This window comes from Culicoides brevitarsis, chromosome 3, assembly GCF_036172545.1.
Source record: "Culicoides brevitarsis isolate CSIRO-B50_1 chromosome 3, AGI_CSIRO_Cbre_v1, whole genome shotgun sequence".
In the NCBI taxonomy this organism is placed as follows: domain Eukaryota; kingdom Metazoa; phylum Arthropoda; class Insecta; order Diptera; family Ceratopogonidae; genus Culicoides; species Culicoides brevitarsis.
In genome coordinates this window covers 34893829-34916282 of record NC_087087.1, presented here as the reverse complement: position 1 = coordinate 34916282, position 22454 = coordinate 34893829, and the positions used below count along the sequence as shown (strand labels likewise).

At 28.9% G+C, this 22454-nt stretch overlaps 1 protein-coding gene across 5 annotated transcripts; it reads left to right on the top strand.

The window, feature by feature from the left end:
* The first annotated feature begins 225 nt into the window (after positions 1-225).
* Positions 226-21804, top strand: LOC134836175 (guanine nucleotide-releasing factor 2). Of its 5 annotated transcripts, none has more exons than XM_063851432.1 (15): positions 4769-4938; positions 9834-10306; positions 14951-15119; positions 15398-15497; positions 15701-17025; positions 17514-17671; positions 17975-17998; positions 18165-18589; positions 18924-19104; positions 19593-19761; positions 19824-20183; positions 20244-20396; positions 20639-20764; positions 20825-20956; positions 21019-21804. In XM_063851432.1, the coding sequence occupies exons 2-15, from the start codon at positions 9970-9972 to the stop codon at positions 21194-21196; spliced, it is 3837 nt and encodes a 1278-aa protein (XP_063707502.1). In that variant the 5' UTR covers positions 4769-4938; positions 9834-9969; the 3' UTR covers positions 21197-21804. The 5 variants fall into 5 exon arrangements, with proteins under 5 accessions (XP_063707503.1, XP_063707502.1, XP_063707499.1 ...); XM_063851429.1 differs by having other exon boundaries at positions 4866-4938; positions 18165-18832; positions 21019-21803; XM_063851433.1 differs by lacking the exons at positions 4769-4938; positions 9834-10306 and adding an exon at positions 226-375 and having other exon boundaries at positions 18165-18832; positions 21019-21803.
* Positions 21805-22454: the final 650 nt, after the last annotated feature.

Genomic DNA, 22454 nt, shown 5'->3' with positions numbered 1-22454 from the left:
AAATTATTTTTTTTTTTTAACAAAATTTAATAAAAATTAAATGTTTGATCAAAAATTTTTAAATTCGAATAAAACTCACAATTTCTTGTAAATTTTCATTCAGATTTCACTCTGAATTCCAAATGACTCACTTTCAGGGTACTTTTTTGACAGCATCTCATCATTTTCAGCCGACTCAAAAACTTCGAGCGACTTTGACAACAAATCGCAAATCGCAATAGCACCAATTTTTCCACACTCCTCTTAAAAAACCAAAAAAAAATGTATTTTTCAAAGTTCCCCGACACAATGTGAACGGCAAACACTTGCCCAGCAATCGTAAAATCAGAAATAAGTGAAAAACCATGTCAAAAACACCGAAATATGACGGTTCAGGTAAGTTTGATTCAAATTCCTCTTTTTCTCCTTACCTTTTAGTGTTAAGTACCTGTTTTTGTTGTTTTTTCCGCAAAACGCGTTTCGCGTGTGAAATTCCGCCAATTTAATTAACATACAAACGGATTAAGTGATTTCTCAAGTGATGATTGTCCGATTGATGAGATGCTGCGAGGATTTCGCTGGACTCGCAAGAACAATGAAGATTTTTTGCACACATCTGTTTCCGCTCCTTTTTGTGTTGAATGTGTGAATCACTTTTTTTTAAGAAAAAATAAGAAAAAAATTGAAAAAATGTCATATTGCTGCATCGAGGCCACTTTTGATTTATTTGCGCGATTCGAAATAAAATAAAATACAACGAGAGAGAGCGAAACAAGAAGTTGTTCTACATAAAAGGAAATTCTTGGCACATTGAACTAGTTGTTGTACACGAAAGTCAAGTAACTCTGTGTAAACATGTCTTGTTACAAAAAAATTGTGAAATATGTTGAGAGCAATTTACGAAAATTGTGTAAAAATTGTCATTTAAAGTGATTTTTTGTGCATTTTTTGCGATTTTTTCAACAAAAACTTTTTTTCTTCAGATTCACACAGATTCCGTACTTCAAGAAAAAGTCTTCCGCACGCATGCCATGAGATTTTCGTCAATTGTCTTACACGGCGAATGATTTTTTTTCGTTGATTCGAGTTCAAGGCTGCTTCTCGCTTGACTTACTTCATCTCTTAGTCGCTCAGAACACGAATTACAACAATCGAAGTACTTGCTCAACTTCACCGATGGGCAAATATCATCTTCACACGTCACGTCCATTCTAAAAATGAATTTTATTTGGCTTTTTACATCATCTGAAACAAAAACGTGAGTTAGTACCATCAATTTTTGTGTGCAATAATCCCACAAATCAATCTAATTTTCGACCAAATAACACTCGAAAAATGTGTTGCTGTTAAATAATAATAAACAGTTTTGTACGATTTGCTTCGAAAATGTACGGGAAATGTAGTTCACTTTAATTGTGGATCATTTTCGGAGAAAAAAAGAATCGATTCGTGTGCGGTGATTGTTAGTATTTATTGCCGTTGAGTGATGCAATCGTTAATATCTTAATTGTCGATATGCTTTTATTACATTTTCTGTGGATTTTTATTATAGATCATATTTTCATAGTTTTTGTCTTTGATCGTGCGCCTTTCAAAAAAAATTTTTTTTTTAAATTAAATGTGAGGAGTGAATTTTTTTGCTAATGGACTTGTTTTGTTTATAGCTAAAAACTATATTTTTGTGAAAAGACAGACGTGAAATTTAGCAAGTTTTTAATTCGATTTCAATAAATTACTTAAATTTGTTGTCTATGTTTTGTCAATAATGTAAAAAGTGAAAAAAAAATTGTTTTTTCATTGAACTTCGATTTTTTTTCGGAATTTGACATAATTTTGACATGAAAATTAAAATTAATTCAAAATTATTCAAATTAATTAAAAAATTAAATAAAATCAATTAAAAAATAAAAAAAATTTTTAAAAAATTAATTGACAAAAAAAAAAATTTTTGAAAATATTTTGTCAAAAAAATTATTTTTAAAAAATATTTTTGTTTAAATTTAGTTTTAATATTTTTTTAGATACCTCTTCTATAAAATTTTCAAAAAATTTTTTTTTAATTTTTAATGATCAGTTAGGAATTCAAATTACGAGAACATTCAGACCTTCAACATTAATTTAAGCCTCAAAATGCTAAATTTTGTTACCGGAGAAAATTTTTTGATTTTTCATGATGGTTCCTAAGTTTTAAAATTAATTGATGAATTAAAAAAAAATATGTAAAAAATACGTAAAAAAATACGTAAAAAATACGTAAAAAAATAAGAAAAATTTTTTTTATGTTATCTGTTGGTTTTGAGTGTAGACCATGGTAAAATGAAAAATCGAAGTTCAAAAAAAATTTTTTTAATTTTTTATAAATTTTTAAATTAAGTTATTATTAAATTTATTTTATTTATATTAAATATTTTTTTTTAAATTACCTTTGAACTTATTTTAAAGAAAATTTTGAAAATTTTAAAAAAATATTTAATTACTGGAAAAAATATTAAATTTTGAAAAATGTCTTCAATTTAAGATAAAAAAAAATCAAATTTCGATAAAAACGAAAAAAAATTAGATTCAAGATAAATTTCAAAATCTCCAAGAAATGAGCTCACTTATCATTTCTAAATAATTTTACAAAACAAATAACCAACTAAAAGCATCTGGCTAAGCGATTGTAAAACATACCAAATTATGCATGATCACGTTTCGAAATGTCTTTTCATCTCATGCCAATTAACTATCAGTACTTGCAACACGAAAATTAACGAAATTGGACTTGCATCATTGATATTAAAATCGATTATTAGCCTAAATTTGCCAGATTTTTTCTATTTTTCATTAAATTCGAGTGATTGACATTGACAAATTAGCAAAACCCGAAACTTTTCGGCACAACTTTAATGACTTTTCTCATTTAATCGCATTTATTTACAAGATAAACTGCACTCCCGCACAATTTATGTGCAACAACTTTTTTTTTGTGTTTGTTAAATTTCAATAGAAAAGTAGAACAATGAGGTTCTGTATGGCTTCCCATTTATATTTATTTATTGTCAACAGAGCATCATCATTATGTGCTTTGCAAAATTCATGTGATGCTGTGAATAATGAATGCGAGAATCCCATGCGGGTACAGTTTGTTTATTCATGCTCTCCAAGTCAAATGAAGCCTTTATTATGCACACATGCAGCAAGCTCTTCAACAAAATTCTTCCGTATGAATTTATTTAGTCGGTCTATGGAAAAAAAAAGGTTTTGTTTGGATACAAATGGGTGATCATCATCATCGTCGTCGATGTCGAGAACGAAAAAGAATGAAAAGGTGCATTCATTTAACGTCATTTTTTGAATTATTTCACTGAAAAGCACTTATGATTTATTATAATTTCCGTGCTGAAATCCGGTTGATGTATCTCGGGTGTGCGTGTGTGCATTATGCTAATTTTTGATCGTTTACCGGTGAGCTGCTGGAAGACATTTCGACGAGAGGAGATTGATAGATGACGACTTTGATTAATGGAAAAGGGTTGAAATGGCATTCGGAGGACAAAATAAGGCAGATGCGAGGAGATAAGGATCTGAAAAAGAGGAAATGAAAATTAATCAGGATTTTTTTGAGAAGTAAAATGGGTCTAATTGTTTAAAGTTCAAAGAGAAGTCAAAAAATTAAAAAAAAAAATATATTAAAATGATAAAATGATCAATAATATTTTGAATTTCATTAACTTTTCAAGCTTTTTAAGAAATTTTTTGAAGAATTTTTGAAAATTGAATTTAAATATTTATAAAAAATTGGAAATTTTTTTAAAAATTTCTTAAATTTTTGCTTGTTTTGTTCCATGAGTTAAAAAAAATTATTTAAAAAATTCAATATTTGGCACGAAAAATTTTAAAAAGTACAAAAATCATTTTTTTTTTATAATTTTAAGAGAAAAATCTTCTTTTTACATTAATTTTTATCTAAAATGTACCAAAAATTCAAAATTTTCTCACTTTCGAGATATTTTATGTTAAAAATCCTTCCTTAAAATTCTTAAAAAGTAAAAAATAGAAAATTTTTCAAATTGATTTTCATTTTAAAGCATTAAATTGACATAAAATGCTAAATTTTGGTAACATTTTTGATAAAAACACAAAAATGTAGAGCTACTAAAGTAAAAATTCAACGACATGTACCTTCGTACGTCATCTTGATGTTCTTCTTAAAAAATCCTTCAACTTCCTTAATTACCTTCCTATGGTTTTCCAACTGGAGATTGTTAACTTTTCTCGACATCTGCTTTCCTCCCTCTCCTCGAACATCAACAAGCAACCACCAAACAGCGTCATCATCGTCTCTCTTCTTCTTCTTCGACGTCGTCGTCGTACAACAAACCAAAATATACAAACAAACAACAAAATAACAAGGCAATATATGTAAGCAAGTACAATATGTGCCGACAAACTACACAAAACGACAAATATCTTCTGCACGCGGCGTACTATCGCACATATTTAGCAAAAGGCAGGCATCTAACGAATGCAAATAGTAGAAGGCATTAACTGTTTTGTTTTTGTCGTGTTTGGTACTGTTCGCTCTCCTCCGCTAAAAATAAAAATAAATAGTGAAAAGATCGCAAAATTTAAACAAGAAAGTGATAAAAAAGTGATGATATAATGCGATTTATTTATCAAGAAAGAAATTAAAAGTAAAGAAAAAGATAAAAAAAATGAGAAAAAAAATTTCAAGAGGATTTAAAAAGTTTTAATTACCTTCAACGTCATTTATTATTGAGAAAGTGCAAGCAATTAGCGATTTTCATCGCAAAAAGGAATATTTTCTCACACAAAATTCCAAAAAATTCAATCGATGTGAAAAATTCCCCATCTACAAAAAAATAAATTTAACAACGTTAGTACTTTAATTAACACGTTCCGTTCGAAAAAACGAATTGACCACACACCAGCATGTTCAAATGCGATTTTTAGAAGGTTTTTGTCGTGACGTCTCAATTACATTTATTGGAAATTTTCAATTAGTTCAGCCAATAGTTGCGATGATTTTACGACACACGAGACGAGATCAAAATTTAATTTGATAATGAGATGCGATCTACCTGGTTGTTTGATAATTGGAGACGCCAAAAAAGGGAAAATTTGATTAGTTGTAGGCTGGTTTTAGTGCCTCAGTGATTAAAAGTTTCACACGATAAAATAAATTTTCGGTTTTATCGATGGTGAATTATCAAATGGAGCAATTATTTTGATGGTCAAATCTGAAAAAAAAGAAGAAAAAAAAAATGTTATTATAAAAATAATAGTGAAAAAAATTAAAATTTTAAAAAATTAAAAATATTTAATTAAATTTTGAATGATTTTTTTTTTTTGAAAAATTTAAAAATTTTAAATTAAAAAAAAAATTTTTTGAAAAATTTTTGTGATTTTTTTTAATTTAAAAATTGAAAGGAAAATATGTTGACAATTTATTTTAATTTAAATAAAAATTTTAAATTAAAAATTTTAAAATTTTTTTTTTAATTTTTAAAACTTAACAAAAATTAATTCAAAAGTCTTTTAAAGACAATTTAGATGAAAAAATGGATGTTAAAATGATAAAAAGTACATTTTTAATCCTCACTTGAGACAAATTCCCTGCAGTTGCCACTCAAGAACATCACAAAGATGCATTTCAATGCCATTTCGTCGCACGACTTTCCTTGCGAAACAAATTGAATTCGAGAGAACGTCGCGAAAAAAGGTCAAGCTGAAGCTCGTGCATCATTCTTGCTCCATTTTTGTGTTTATTTACAATAACAACGACGAAAACAATTCAAAATAAATCAATAACGAGGAATCGCTCATCAATTCAGCAGTATCTAAGTATATCAAACCTAGAAATAGTGAAGATATTATTTAGCAACTATTTACAGTACTACTAACCTTGTTGTTGTTGCCGCACCTTTTCATAACTTTTTTTTTTTTTTTTTTTTTGAAGAATAACGTAATGAGGGTGACTTAACTGACATATTTTTATCGATTTTCTCACAAATCAAGTCAATATCCCTTTTGTGTGATCCAATTTTCGACCTTCGAGTGTTTTTTTGTTGTCTCGAAGCTCAAAAAAGAAGAAGCTGACGTTATCGTTCGCCTTCGTTGCAGAAATTGCCATATTTGTCAATTTTTCAAAGCAATTGCTTGACTAATCGTTTCTCAAAGTGTTGTTGACCGTTGTTGTCGTTTCCTTTCCCGATCGACACTTTACAATAAAAGTCGTTGTCTAATCGAATTGAGTCAAGCGAGCCGACGTGGGTGAGCGACACAACCGTATTTGCCTGCTCAATAAATTAAAGACGAGCGATTTGTTTTGATTTTTATGTCTTTCTCGCTCGTCGATTGATATTTATTATAATTATTACTTTTTTTTTTGTAAAATGCTTGATTGTGTACCAAAAATAGCAGTCCATTCAAATTTTCAGCCCGAAATTGTGGGAATTTAATAAGAAACGAAGCCTTGACCTGCGTACATGCGTGCAAAACTCAAAATGGGCTTTTAATTAAATTCTTCCTTTTTATCAATTTTTTTCGCATGTCATTCCCGCAAATTACCGCCGAAAAAAATCCACGACGAAATTTTATGTGTAACAATTAACATTGAGTTTAACGATCATGTGCGACGACAAACATGTCAACAATCCATTTGCTCATTTTTTTCATGACCCAGGCCACGCCGCACTTGATTTAGGCTAATTTGATATTGAAACAAGTGTACTGTGATTGCAATTTGACAGAGGTAAAACAAAAAATGGTTGTTCCCCTTTGCTCGATAATTTGTGATAACATCTCATTCAGATTTCCTTCGTATTTTTATTACCTGAAGAAAAAAAAAATATGAAGAATGTTAAAATAAAAAGGAGATAATTGCAGTAATTGAAAAAAAAAAGTTGTAATAAATAGATAAGAAATGATGAGTTAATAGCTAATTATGTGATAGACAAGAGGGGTCATGTTAAATGTTTATAAATAGAAGGGCGAGTAACGCAGTTCAAGGTTGAATTAGGGCGAAAATAAGCGGAAATGAACTTTGATTTGACAGATTTGGAATATAAATCATCGTTTATGGAACGAAATTTGTGAATTTTGTACAAAATATGTCATTTTGATATTAATTTTTGTATTATTTTGAAATTTTTTTCCAAAAGTTTTTTAAATTTTTAAAAATTTTCGAAATTTTTTTCAAAATTGACATATTTTCGAAAATCCTTTGAAATATTCTTCAAATTTTCGAAAGTCTTTCGAATAATTCTTCAAATGTTCGAAAATCTTTCGACAAACTCTTCGAATTTTCGAAATAATTTGAAAAATTCTTTAAATTTTTAAAAAATTGTTCGAGAATTTTTCAAATTTTCGAAAGTCTTTCGACAAACTCTTCGAATTTTCTAAATCATTTGAAAAATTCTTCAAATTTTCTAAAATTGTTTGAATAATTCTTCAAATTTTCGAAATTGTTCAAATTTTAAATTTTCGAAGATTCTTCAAATTTTCGAAATCACTCGTATATTTGTGAAATTTTCGAAATTCTTAAAACTTTCGAAATTGTTCAAATTTTCGAAAATCCTTCAAGAAATTTTTCGAAAATTGATTTTTTGCCTTAAAATTTAACTCCAAAGATGATTTTTCAAACCCAAAGAGCTAAATTTGTCATTTAAAAGTACTTGTGAAGCAAATTTTTGTACTTCTTCATCAGCAAAGTCTTACATAAAAAATCAAATTTAAACTCGCATCATGACATAAACCATCCAACAAAGCATATCATTATCAAAAAAATGGCACAAAGGTTACGTTTCACTGCGACTGACACACAAGTTTAATACGAAATTAATAGAAAAAGACCCACAACAAAGCAATAAGTAACACAAAAAAGTAACTGCACGTAACAAACCGTCGTAAATAATAGCTTCATTACATGGATGGCAGCAATTTCACTAACGAGCCATATAACGCAAGTCGTCACTTGTGCAGAGTTTCAGATTTTTCGTCAATCCGTGGACTGCCGATGACATAATTGATGCGCAGTAAATAATTAGAACTTAGAGACGACGATGATGAAATTGACTGAGACTCGTGTACAAACAAAATAATAAACGTACTAAGTAATAATCTGGGGAAGTCAATAAAAATTAAAAACTATTACGTGTTTCGTCAGATAGAGAGATGAGCGCGCACGAAAATACTCTATTTTTAACTTTTTTTTTCTTCTTCTTGTAATAATAATAAACAATTATTGCTTTACAAGTAACTTCATGTCTTGCCGCTTAGCATGAACGAAGAATGTTGCAAAGAAATCTGAGGAAATGGAGGAGGAAGAAACTTTGATGAAACGATTTTCGAGTGAAGTGCAGTCTTAGCCGTATTTTAATATGAAAATAATTGAATCCGAATGCAGTTACGACTCTCGAGTAACCTTGTCTATCATTTAATTAAAATTACGTTACGATTTTTTAGTCATTTAGAGATCAAGAGTGTCGCATGAAATGCGTTTTAAACATTAATTTATGAAAAATTTAATATTTTTGACCTTTTTTCGTTAAATTTATCAGATTTTGATAAAAATTTCATTGAAGTTTAATTAAAAATTAACAAAAAATAAAATTTTTGTTTAAGTTTTTTACAATTTCAAATCAAAAATCAATATTTTTATTAATTTTTCGTTAAATTTTCTCGAAAAAAATAATTTTTTTTTTAAATTTTGATCTTTTTTTTAGAAAAATAAATATTTTTCATTTTTCATTCAAGAAAATTTTGGAAAAAAAAAATTAAAAATTGTACAATTTTGATCTTTTCTTTTAAAAAAAAAAAATATTTTTCATTCAATTTTTAAAAATTTTAAAAAAAAAATTTTTTTTTCATAAAATTTTAAAGAATAGATTTTAAATTATTCAAAATCTTTAAAAAAAATAATTTTTTTAATAATTTAGCGCCACTCTCAAAAAATGACCTTCATTTCTTTTCAAAAAGAACAATCAAAAATTTGCATTTTACGACATTTTACGAGAGTTCAATAGAAAAATCCCACAAAAAATGCACATGTGTTACTTGCTGATAACAATTTCACAACAAAAGAAGAAAAAAATTCGTGGTACCGGATGATTATTTTGTCAACTTTCACAGAAAACTTGACCACACATGTCAGTTGTTTACTTTTTGCCTTCGTTTCAGCTCAGAAACACACAAAATAGATAAGATTGTCGTCGTCGTCGACGTAATTTTCATTCATAAACTTTTCTTGTGCTTCTTCTTTTGTGTTTTGTCGGGCATCCAACGATGTCTTGAGTTCCCTTTGTTACAGTTACTTGCCCGAGACACGTTGTTACATGCAATTAATGCATAAAAAGTAGCTAGCCGGTGCTGAAAAGAAAGAAAAACGCAGAAAAAAATGTTAAAATCCATCAAGTGTAACATAGAAACAACAAATAACAGTTTTAGACACACCAAGTTCTTTCATTGTCTCGTTTCGAGTGAGTCGGTCAACAATTTTTTTGCGATTAAATAAAAAGTAATGAAAGAAATCGAGTGATTATTAGAGAAAAATCTGTTGACGATGACATAATGAGCTTGCATTGTCATTAAAAAAGCTGCGAGGAATTATAATTATTTAATTTTAAGGCAAAGATGACTTAATTATATTGTTTTGAATGACGGAGGAATGTCTCGTCGCTCGCAATTATCAGCAGCTTTACACTAATTTGCAGCTAAATGCATCTCGTTAGGGAAATAGTTTGGATTAATTAATTTTTTTTGCTCCGTTACTTGTCCAGAGGCTCATTCGCGCATGAACATGCAAAAAAAGTAATTTTGTGGTCAATTTGTTTAAAAAGTAATTTCCATAGAAAATAAAAGTGCGCGATCAATAACCTGAAAAATAAAAAAAAAAACAAAGTGTAAAAATGTAAACAAATAAAAAATGATGGAAAAAAGTGAAAAGTAAAAAATTTTAATAAAAAAAAAACTAAAAAAAAATAAAAAATGCCAGAATATGATGAAAAATTTCTGCTCGACTGCTCGAACTTTGAAAAGCAACGTTGGAAATCGTACAACTTCAAATTCAAATTCAAGCCATTGGATACAAATTCAAATTACCTGCTTTCTCCGGTCAAGTACACGCCGCTTTACAAAAGCACGATCAACGGCGATGGCGGCGACGTTGTTGCTGTCGCGGATAAAGACAGCCCGAAAACAAGTGATGTCGGCACTGAAAATGCGCCGCACGAATATCGACACTCCTTTTATGGTTTTCCCACGAGTCGCGCGAAGCAAGCAAATAGTAGCACAACAAATGACGACTCGAAACGCAAAAAATTAGGTAATGAAAGGTCACCTCGTTCGTAACAACAAAAAGTTGTAAATTGAATTGTTGATCCTTTTAAAATGCTTTTGCAAGTGTTTTCCATTTAGAGCATGTGTTTGAATGGCAATTTTAATTAGATTTAATATTCATGTGTACTTTTAGGCTGAAACGAAAATCGAAAATATTTTAAATTTTATATTAAAATTAAAAAATTAAAAAAAAAATTAAAAAAAAAAAAATTTTTAAAAAAAAAAAAAAATTTTTTAAAAAATTAAAAAAAATTTAAAAATTAAAAAAAAAATAAAAATAAAAAAAAAATTAAATTAAAACACATTAAAAATTAAAAATTATAAAAAATTTTAAGTTTTTTAATTTTTTTTTATAACTTAAAAAATTAAGTAAAAGTGTTAAAATTTTGAAAGTTAGAAAAAATTGACTTCAGAAAATTTTCTTTAAAATTTCAATTTTTTTTATATTTAATTTTTAAAATAATTTTTAAAAAATCTAAAATTAATTATTTATTTGAAAAAGTTATTTTTTTTTTATTTTCTTATGATTTATTGAAAAAATTAATTTAAAAAATTAAGAAAAAATTTCTTCTACTAAAATTTTTTAAAAGTAAGAAAAATTCAACTTTTTAACTTATTTTATTTAAAATTTTTATTCAAAAATTTATTTTTTTTAATTAATTTTTTGCATTTTAGATGATATTCCTTCTCAGAATTCAATGAAAAATTAAGAAGGAAGTAAATTAAAAATATTTTCAAGTATTTTTTTGGCCTAAATATCGATGGAGCAATATCGCATCAACTTTTACTGTGAATACTGCCGGAATATCAATGGATGTTTTCGACGATAATGCAAAGCTAATTTATTTTACATTAATTTTCGCTGTTTAAGGCGATGTGCAATATGGAAGTTGTTGATGTTCATTTGTGCAAGTTGAACAATGGATCGATTAAATCAGATTAATTGCTTTTTGATCGTGTTTGATGCGAACAGTTATGATAGTCGGATGTGGTTTTAGGTTAACGCAAAGTAATTTATCGATTTAATCGAAGAACATTGGCGCTACTTGTTGATCGTGAGTGAATTTTTCGTGTTATGAAGTAATTTTTCTTTTAAAATTTTTATTTTTTGTACTCGAACGATCTTGAAAGGATGAATTTTTAACAAAAATTCAATCTGGTAGTCTCTCAACTTCCATTCTAAGACACCAACATCGAATTAAAGTCATCTTCAACTGATTTAAATGGCGCTTACTCGTCATCGTAATAATTTAAAACTCCATAAATGGCAATTACCTCCATAATTCATTCATTAAATCATGTTTACTGTCTCGTTCCATTACATAACGTCGAGCATTAACATTCAACTTGCATTCGGCATGCTAGATTTTGCGATAATAATCAAAAGTAAAACAGAATCTGTACGACGAACATCCGTACAGAAGCAAGCAAGTCGGAAGTAGTCTTCCTCACACTCACACATCGACATTTAAAACGACTTGACTTAAAATTATTCAAATGCGTCTCTCTTTTCGAACGGAGAGGAACAAAGTAAACAAAGAAGAAATAGAAGAGAGACTTCTATTTTAAAACTTTTTCGTCTTACGTGAATTCTATTCATAAATTTTCAAGAATTCATGTTTGTTTATTTTTTTTATTATTTTGTTATTGCACATAAAAATGTCTCAATATTACAATTTTACAAAATTCTTTTAGAAAAAACATTAAACTTCATTAATTTTAATGGTTCATTAACATTTTTTAAAGAAAATTTTTTAGAATTTAATTTTTTTCATAAAAATCATAGAAAAACCGCAAATAATTCTCTCACTCGTTTTGTACTTTACATGTTCATGTGCACGTCGTCATCCATATGTGAAGCAAAAAAAATACGAGAGAACTGAGAATACTTATTAAATACGAAAAAAAAAAAAATACTGAATGGAATTTGTCATTGAAACGACACGTAATCGCATTTTATTTAATTTTTTTTGGTAATTTTTATACAGAATATTATTTTTTTTTTTTAATTCTTATTTTTCATTTGAATGATATTTTAATATAATTTTTGAAAGAAATTAAAAAAAAAATTTTTTTGAAAAAAAAAATAAGTAAAAATAAAATTTAAAAAAATAAAAATTTTTATAAAATAAAATTTTAAATTTTTTTAAAAATAATTTTTTTATTTAAAAAATAAAATAAAATAAAATAAATAAAATTAAAAAAAAGTAAAATTTTATATTTTTTTAAAAATATTTTTTTTATTTTAATAAATATTAGGTAAATTAAATTTTTAATTAAATTAAAATTAAATTAAAAAATATAAGAAAAAATAATTTTAGGTCTGAAGTTTTTTTTAAATTTTTTTCATATTTTTTTAAGAATTCACTTTTTTTTTAATTTTTCTTTTTATGAGACAAAAAACGAAATTTCAAATATTTCACTCGAAATGCACAAAAACCATAATCACTCGACTCCAATAATAACACAAACACACACGCGGCACACAAGACAGGCACGGCAAGAAGAGCGACAGTTTGTTTCAGTCGATTGAACAATCAACATCCATAGAGTTGACGACGGTAGTTATTTATAGTGACATTAATAACATTACTTATTATAAATAATAATAATAATGACAATTATTGCTATTTACAACTGATCTACTGTTAAGCTCACGAAAAACAGTAGACGATTCATCAAAATTCAAGAATATTTGAATATTTAACGAAATTCATTAAAATATTGAATGAAATAATAATAATTTATTCTAAAAATAGACCGAACTGACATCAATTTCAGTGATCTAGTGGGAAAATCTTGCAAATTATTAACAAGGTATTGTCTTGAAAGAAAAAAAGTGAAAAAGACGTGAATTTTGATGGACATGAATGAATGAAATATTCATCAAATTTGGCAAATCAGACCTTTTTTAGCTCTATTAGCTACCAATCTAACGGTTGTATCTTTTGTTTTGCTTCTTCGACTACTCGGTAATGCTCGTTTCGTCGTACGAGATTACCTGTAGTACGTGCAACGATGATTATTTTGTCAGAATGTGAGATGAATAATAATTTCCTTGTGATTTTTTTTTTTTTGTACTTTTTGTAAATAAAATGTTCCTGTCTTCGAATTGTAGGTAAATAATAAAAGAAACCCAATTAGTGAGAAGAGTGCAAATGTTGTGTCATCGGCGATGATTTCATTGTAATTTACTCATGACTCGTCTACAATGGTCGTTTTGTTTGATAATAACTAAACTTGCTAAACTGTCTGTACGTAAGATTTTTTAGCATGAGGTCAATGATGTCATTTACATTTTTGAGTCATGTTTACGATTTATTGAATGAACTGGAAGAATGTTACACAAATCGATTTCAAGGTCTCTCCCCGAAGTGAAATGCGCGGAGAAATAGTTCAGGATTGTTTATTGTTATTGTTGCACGAACCTTCGCTGTTATCGAGTTAAGTCGTTAAGGAAATGACGTAAATTGGAAAAGAATTTGTATCACTTTAACGACGGAAATGACAGCCAATCTAAAAAATGAGGAATTTTGTCATGTCCTTTGATAACAAAAATGATAAAAAAAAACTTTTAATTATAAAATTTATTAAAAATTATTAATTTTTTAAATTTAAAATATTTTTTTCAATTAATTCGATCATAATTCAATTATTTCGCCTACTTTTCATATTCAATTACCTTTAAATTACCCCACAAATTCCAATCAGTCGATAGTTAAATATATTTATCATCGCGCCGTGAATAAATAAATCGATGCAACAACCCTGCAACCCCTCGAACATTTTATGCAAAAAAAGTAGTGTTTGATCACCATTTTATGCTATTTCACGACTATAAATAGAAAGAAACTTCTCTCGCAGAAGAGAAAAAAAACCATTAAATGAATCCCTTATCCATTTGATACGCAAATGCTTGCGATTTTCCTACCTACAGCGACAGCTATGACGACAGTAAGAAAAAAAAGGATTATTTCCGTTTTCTTCACAAACGAAGAGAAGAAAATGTTTTTCGATTAATTCTATGGAGACGATCAAAAGAACGATGCGAATGACATAGAATGCTGAGACGGAAATTGCAACTTGAACAACCTTGAAAAAAACATAAGAAAATTTTCTCCTTTTTTTTTAACAAAAAAAAAAAAAGCATCGCGAGTTAATTCAATTTAGCCCCGTAATTATTGCTTGAAGTTAATTAGGAGAAAAATGAAATCAAATCAAAGCATCTTCTCGAGAGGAAATTCGCATTTGTCTGGCATTTTTGTCTACGACCTTTGCCATTTTCTCGATACATGTATTTTTAGATTATAATTCTGTTATTTGTTGCGAGACGCGTTACTTACATAATTCAAGAGATAAATTTTCCAGAATGGAATTTTTTTTCGTAAATCGTTTCGCGGAATTCATTTGTGTGTTTTTGTTCGAATTAGAGGAAAAATTGTCAATTTCCTAATTTTCGTTTTTTTTAAGCACGTGAAAGTTGCACCAATATCTAAATGTTTGTATGAAGGCAGTGTCGGCGACTAAATCAACAGCGTCGTTAATGCTAAAAATAGAAAGTCGTGGAATTTTTTCACCCATTAATTTGTTGATTCAAGTTTACTTACATTTTTCTTATTTTTCTTTGCAGATTGTGAGAGCGGCACAATCACTCCGTCATCCGGTGTTGGATATCCTGGATCCTCGGGGCATAAGGGAAGTTTACGGGGCACAAAATTAGCGCGACGTGCAAGATCTTTCAAAGACGATTTTTTGGAGAAAATTTCGCAGATAAGGACTCCAACGAGCACGATGACGAGGTAAGAATTTCTTTTATTTTTTTTTATCAAAAAGCTCGGAATTCAATTTTACGTTTTGTGCAAAATGAACGATACCTGAAATGATAAGAAGACAAAGTTCGATGTGTGTGTGTGTGTTTAGTATTTAATTACTTTATCAGGCACACTCCATCAGTCTCAAGATAAAAGTACGTTGTCAGTAAGTTACGAGGCGTTAATTGAAACGTACCTGAAAATTCCGAGAAAATGTTGAATATTAGAGTTGTAAGAGCACTAATTCATGTCAAAAATAAACGTAGGTCACATTCGCCGCACAGTCCAAGAGGCAGGAACAAAATGGGCAATGACATGACAGATGGAGTCAAACCTATCAAAGATTTAAATTATCATGTTAAAATGGTGAGTCATGATTTTTGTTAACATTTTTTAAAAATGAATTTAAAAAAAAATAAATTAATTTAAATTAAATTAATCAATTTAAATTAATTAAAATTAAATTATTTAATTTTTTTAAATAAATTTAAAAAAAAATTAAATTAATTAAATTATTAAATTAATTAATTAAATTAATTTTTTTTAAATAATTTTTTTTACCTTTTTAGGTGAGAAATGCACTGCAATATTTCAAAAGTGTCATTTCCACAAACAAATTGGAGATGCTTGCCGATAACGGGACCGTCGTTTTGGAATCCATTTCGAACGTTCACGCCGCTTTACAATCCTATGGCTTGAGCGAACACAGCAGCGCTCTGATATCAGCGACGACACAAGTTTACGATGCCCTTGGAAAACTAATCAAACTCTGTGATGAGGTAATTTTAAGCGATGAGGACGAAAAGTGCGCATCTCTCAGCAAAGAAAATGTCGAATGTGTCGTCGAATTAGTCGACAATGCGGTACAACAACTCGCCAATTTGGCAAACGAAAAACTCGCCGAACAGCAAAAATCGATGTCAAGTCCCGCGCATTACAGCAAAACGACGCCAAATACACTGCAACGACCCGTTATTGATGTAGCTGCGCAACGAACGTCGCTTCCGGATATCCCATTGACGCCTCGCGATCGTGATATTTTGGAGCAAACAGCAGCTGCGGCAAATGTTCGTCCTTCGTTCAGTACGGAAAATATTTTGCGCGATACGGATAGTCCTCCGCCGAAGCCCCCGTTACCAAATCGACACACAGATCCGCCGCCTTTGCCTCCCAAACGGCGCGTTAACAACAACAAACCCCAAAATAACTCGTTTCACGAACTCGACGCCACTTTGGATCCGATGTTTTTGACACATTTAAGCGTTGCCGACAGAAATTCGCTGCGTTCACGTTCGCCCGAGGATAATTCTAGTCTTCTCAGTGCTGGATCACTGGATTCTGCGCTAAATCATTCGCGCGAAGAGGAAGAATTGAAAAATCTCACGATTGACAGTACGCACGACGAACATCCATGTTCCGATATTGGACTCATCAAACACAATTGGAGCGACGAAGCTGAATCGACACAACATGCCAACGCAAGTCTCGAAATGCATCGCAATTCGAACGAATCGGGATTCGTTTCTTTCCGTTCGAGCACGCAAAGTGTTAAGCAGTCCATTTCGTGTAGCAGTAGCACGACTCTGACGCAAAAAAGCAATGCCGCCGTGATGCAAAAACTCAATTCGAGCATCGATGCCATTGTTGAACAACATAATTTCGAAAGTTCTTCCAGTTCGAGTACGACTTTTATGCAACAATCGACGATAATGGAGCATAAAGAGGCTTCAATGGTATCGGGAAGTAATACAGAGTCCTTGAATGCGAGTGTTGAAGAAGTTTTTGGTAGCGGAACGTTCGACAAACCGCCATTGCCCGAAAAAACTCGTAAATTGAGCATGCGACGCGTTTCTACATACGATAATGTCGATGAAACGGATGCAGCTGAATTAAGGTAAAACTTTAAATTTCCAATCAAGAATCTAAAAAGCAAAAAAATAAAAAATATTCCTATATTATTATACAAAAAATTATAAAAATATGAAATTTTTTTGTTGAAATCAAGTCAATTTTTCATCATACTTTATTGAACTTTAAAAACAAATTTCTGTCAAAAATAAAAAAAAAAAATTAAATTTAAAAAATAAAAATAATTTTTAAAAAACGTAAAAATATAGTAAAAAAAATCTGTTAAAAATTAAAAAAATAATTCAAAAAATTAAAAAAATAAAAAAAATTAAGTTTAAAAAATATTTAAAAAAATATAATAAAAAAAATTCTGTCTAAAAAATAATATTTCAGAAAAATTTTTTTCTCGAAAGTTCAATTTAGTTAGTTAAAATAATCAGTTCAATAAAATATAATGAAAAATTAAAAAAAATATATTTTCAAATATTTTAAAATATTTGAATTAAAAAAATTAATTTTTCCTTTCTTTTTTAGAAACAACTTTTCCGCATTACAAAACAACCCGGCACTCCTGCGCATTAATAACACGCATCTGAAGCACCAAAGCCTCATCGAGACACGTCAATTTCAGCAACAAACCCTCTCTGGAGATCAACCCCCGCCGTTACCGATAAAGCAAAATAAAAAACACAGTAAGGAATTTTGTTTTGTTTTGTCTAACACGATTTTTCGTCGTCACTCACCTTATCATCTGATATTTCGACAAATATTTGTCTTGCGATGATAAGCTTAGAAGTTTGTTTACGAAAAAAAATCACGATTTGAGAGCATTTTGAACGAGTTGAAGACGTTACAGAGCAAAAATTTCAAATTTTTCCGTGAAAAATGCTTTTAGATCGTCAGTTTTGATTGAAATTTTATGTAGAAAAGTTGATTTTTGATTCCCTTAACACAAAATTTTTCTCTTTTGTGCTTCCTTTTGTAAAATTTTAAAGTGTTTCAAAGTGTGGCATATTCCGGTGAGTTTTGTAGAATTGAAAAAAAAGTGAATGTTGAAATATTCTGAGAAATTTCACGTGACGCACGTTCGAATATTTCTGCATAATCTTATCGTTTTGTAAATAAAAGTGTAAAATCGAGTCATTGTCCTATTTTTTAATAATATTTTTTATTTTTTTTTTTTAGTTATGGCTTACATGGAAATGCTTGGCAATTGCACTCAAAATAACAACGAATTTTTGCGATATTCCGTGCCGGCTTACGGTCTCACACACACAGCAACTGCCGCAGAGCATCTCGCAGCGACACATAACTTCACAACAAGCAGTATTAGTCATAGTCAAACGATGACAGCAACACTTTCGTCATCGTCTTCAACTTCGTTATCGCCCTCCCATAATCACAAACCGCAAATTCCGAGTCCTCTTGCGTCGCCAAATAGCGCCGTTGTGCACGGAAAACCTCCCGCACTTCCGCCCAAGAGTGTTCGACAAAATAGTTTGACGCATCGTGACGTTCCGACGCCGCCATCTAGTCCAAAACCCCCATCGCTGACGTTGAGCAGCAACAATTCGACGGCGTGTCACAGTCCCGTACTTAAAATCTCGCCGGTGAGACTTGATCCGATTGTGTTGTCGGATCGCGGCGGCTACGAGTTTCTCTCGGATGCCGTAACGACAAATACTAATAATCATGTCAATAACACATCTCCCGTGAGTCCCTCTAACAAAGTAGTTGTTACTAACACGAAAATTCCCACGAGTCCCTCGACGAAAGTTACGGTTAGCAATCATGACGAGAATAACGACGAAGAAGAAGTTGTCTTGCGACGCAATAAAAACCAAAGGGAAAAGGTTCGAAATCATTTTTTTATGTCAATTGCATGTTTTTCTCTCAATTTTGAATAAAAAATTAATTTTTTTATTTTTCAAAAAAAATTTTTAGATGAACGGAACAATACTCAACAATGAAACCACGCAAAAAGAAGAACCGAATCTCTTGGAAAAACTCGAAGTTAACGAATATTTGGTCTTCAAGAAGGAATCTGAAGATGGGCCTGAAGTTAAAGGAGGAAATATGGATGCACTCATAATTCATGCAACAAAAGTGCAGAAAAATTCTGATGGTAAATGTTAAAATTTTTAATTTTTTTGATTTTTTTGTGTTGGAAAATTTTTAAATCGCACATTTACTCACTTTTTTCTCAAATTTTTTCGCACGCTTCTATTTTTCTCATTCAAATTCAATAAAAATTTCATCAGAACAACAAAAAGATGGTAAATTGCTTGTTCTCAGTAGAGTAGAGTAGTTTTTGTAGTTAATTTAATTTAATTAATTATTAAAAAAAATTATTTGAAAATTTTATTAAAAAAAATTTATTTAAAAATTTTATTTAAAAAAAAATTTGAAAATTTTATAAAAAAAAAAAATATTATTTGAAAATTTTATTAAAAATTTTTTTTTTTTGAAAATTAAAAAAAATTATTTGAAAAAAAAAAAATTTTATTTGAAAATTGTATTTAAAAATTTTTTTTTTGAAAATTAAAAAAAAAAATTATTTTAAAATATTATAAAAAAAATTGTTAATTAAATATTTTTTCTTTGCAATTTCAGCGTATGGTGAAGCCTTTTTGACGACATTCCGCACATTTATCAGCCCGAAAGATCTTATCGAGAAATTGACATATCGTTACCAATATTTTGCTCAACAAAAGCAAGATCTGAAACAGCGTTCTGCGAAGGAAGCGTTTTCGTTACTTGTGCGTGTAGTGAACGATTTGACGTAAGTTTTTTTTTATTAAAAAATTTTTTTTTTTCAAAAATATTAAAAAAAAAATTTTTTAGAATGCCCGATTTGACGATTCCCTTGTTAAAGTCACTTACAACATTTGAGCAACAACTTATCTGTGATGGACATTTGAGCATGACGCGCGTTTTGCGTGTCAAAATCATCGAAAAGATCAAACTCTTCAAGTCAAAATCGAATTCGAGTCTGCTCTTAACGGCAAAAGCTATTACGACAGCACTTCCAACGTTGTTAGATCTAAAAACGCAAGAAATTGCCGAACAAATGACATTGTTGGATGCGGAGTTGTTCCAAAAAATTGAAATCCCGGAAGTTTTGATATGGGCACAGGAGCAATGCGAAGAAAGATCGCCGAATTTGACGTTGTTCACGGAACACTTTAATAAAATGTCGTATTGGTAAGTTTTTGAAAAAGTAAAAATTTGAAGAGATTTTCATTTTTTGTGTTTTTTTAATAGGGCACGATCAGTGATATTGAAGCAAGAAGATGCCAAAGATAGAGAAAAGCATGTGATTAAATTCATTAAGATAATGAAACATTTGAGGAAAATTAATAATTACAATTCTTATCTTGCGATTCTGTCAGCATTGGATTCAGCGCCTATTAGAAGGTAAAAAAATTAATTAAAATTTATTTAAAAAATTATATATTTGAAAATTTCATTAAAAACTATTTAAAAAAATTATTAAAAAAAATTAATTGAAAATTTTAGTTTAATTTATTTGGAAATTTAAAAAAAAATATTTAAAAATTTTATTAAAAAAATTTATTTGAAAATTTTATTGAAAAACAAATTTTTTGAAAATTTTATTGAAAATAAAATTATTTAATTTTTTTTTTTTTTAATTTTAGGCTTGAATGGCATAAAACTATTACTGAAGGACTAAAAGAGTATTGCGCGTTAATAGACTCAAGTTCGAGTTTTCGAGCGTATCGTCAAGCACTTGCAGAGACAAATCCTCCTTGCATTCCTTACATGTAAGAATTAAAAATCTTTTAATCAAAAAAAAAATCTAATTTTTCCTTATTTTTTTTTAGTGGGCTCGTATTACAAGATCTTACCTTTGTTCACATTGGCAATTCCGATTTACTTCCCGATGGTTCCATTAACTTCATGAAACGCTGGCAACAGTACAACATTGTTGTGAATATGAAACGTTTCCGAACAGGGTAATTTTTCTTTAATTTTTCAATTTTTTTAAAAATTTTCTAATAAAAAAATATTTTTTTAGTTCCTACACTTTCAAGAAAAACGAACGAATTATCGCATACTTTGGAAATTTCGAGGATTACCTTGACGAAGATGCCATGTGGCAAATTTCGGAGACAATTAAACCGCGCGGAGGCAAGAAAACAAGCACAATTACAACGAATGGCACGACAAGCGCCAACACAAACAGCGGTAACTGACACACGGCAAAAGAAAAGTCGACGAAGAATTAAAATTTTGCGGGTAAAAAATATTTATTATGACGTGTGAGACTGAGAATCTAATATGAAAATCTACATGAGAAGAGAAACGTGGAGAAAACAAAAAAAGTATGAACAACAAAAAAAATCATATCTTTGAATTACTAAAATTAAAATTAATGATAAAATATGGGATAAAAGCATATTGTTAGAATTAAGTTTTATCTGAAATATTTTCACATTGAAAAAAATTATAAAAAAAAATTTTTAGAAATGGTGTACAAAGGAAAAAAATCGTTCAATACCGACCAGAAAAAAATGTAGAGACACGTACACACAAGTATTTTAGCATTTAACGTCGTAATAATCGTCAACATAAAATCGAAAAGGGAAACATTCTACTATTGATGTCTATTTAATCATTGAAATCACAAAAATTCACTCATTTTATTTTTTTTTGGACAGGAATCCAAAAATTACTCCTTATTTTATATTTATTTTACGTTAGAAATTAATTTTTAATTTATTTTTTTGTTTTTGAGATTAAAAACCTTGCTTTAAAATTATTTTTAAGAATTTTTTTTGTGTATGTTAAAATTATTATTATAATTTTATTGAATAAAAAAATATATTAAATTTTATTTTATGATTTTTTTTTTATTTTCTCCTTCCCAAGTAAGTAACAATCAAATAACCGTCTGAAAAATAAATAATTAAATAAATAGCCGTCATGAAATAGGAAAAATATTTAGATAAATTTTACATAAAAATACTCACCTACAAGTAAAATGAATCAAAAACCAATAATAATAACTTTTTACCTTTATTTTTAATCAATTTTTAAATAATTTTATATTAAAATTCAATTTTTCTTAATTTTTTTATAAAAAATAGGGTTACCAGATATAATTTTAATATCAAAACATTTCAAATTAAAAAAATAATAGAATGCCCAAAAGTCGACTTTTTACAATCTACATATATATTATCATTAACAACCCCATACAAAAAGACTTGAAAATATAAATGTAACTTACTTGAAATAAATAACAAAAAAAAAATATTAACATATATATTTGACCAGTGTGATCAAATTAAAGCAATACAAACTTCTTTTTAACACAGAAACAAACAAAAGTTGTAAGATTCTTAAACTTACACAGGAGTTAAACTAACTAATATGTATAATATTAACAATGAACATAAAAGGCAACGAAGCTCTAACTTAATTTTACAAAAAAAGAACAAAATAATCAAC

Coding starts and splice junctions, on each gene's coding strand:
- LOC134836175 (XM_063851429.1), top strand. CDS start 9,970: ATGCCAGAATATGATGAAAAATTTCTGCTCGACTGCTCGAACTTTGAA. Junction 19,105..19,592: donor AGTGCAGAAAAATTCTGATG/GTAAATGTTAAA, acceptor TTGCAATTTCAG/CGTATGGTGAAGCCTTTTTG. Junction 20,957..21,018: donor ATGAAACGTTTCCGAACAGG/GTAATTTTTCTT, acceptor ATATTTTTTTAG/TTCCTACACTTTCAAGAAAA.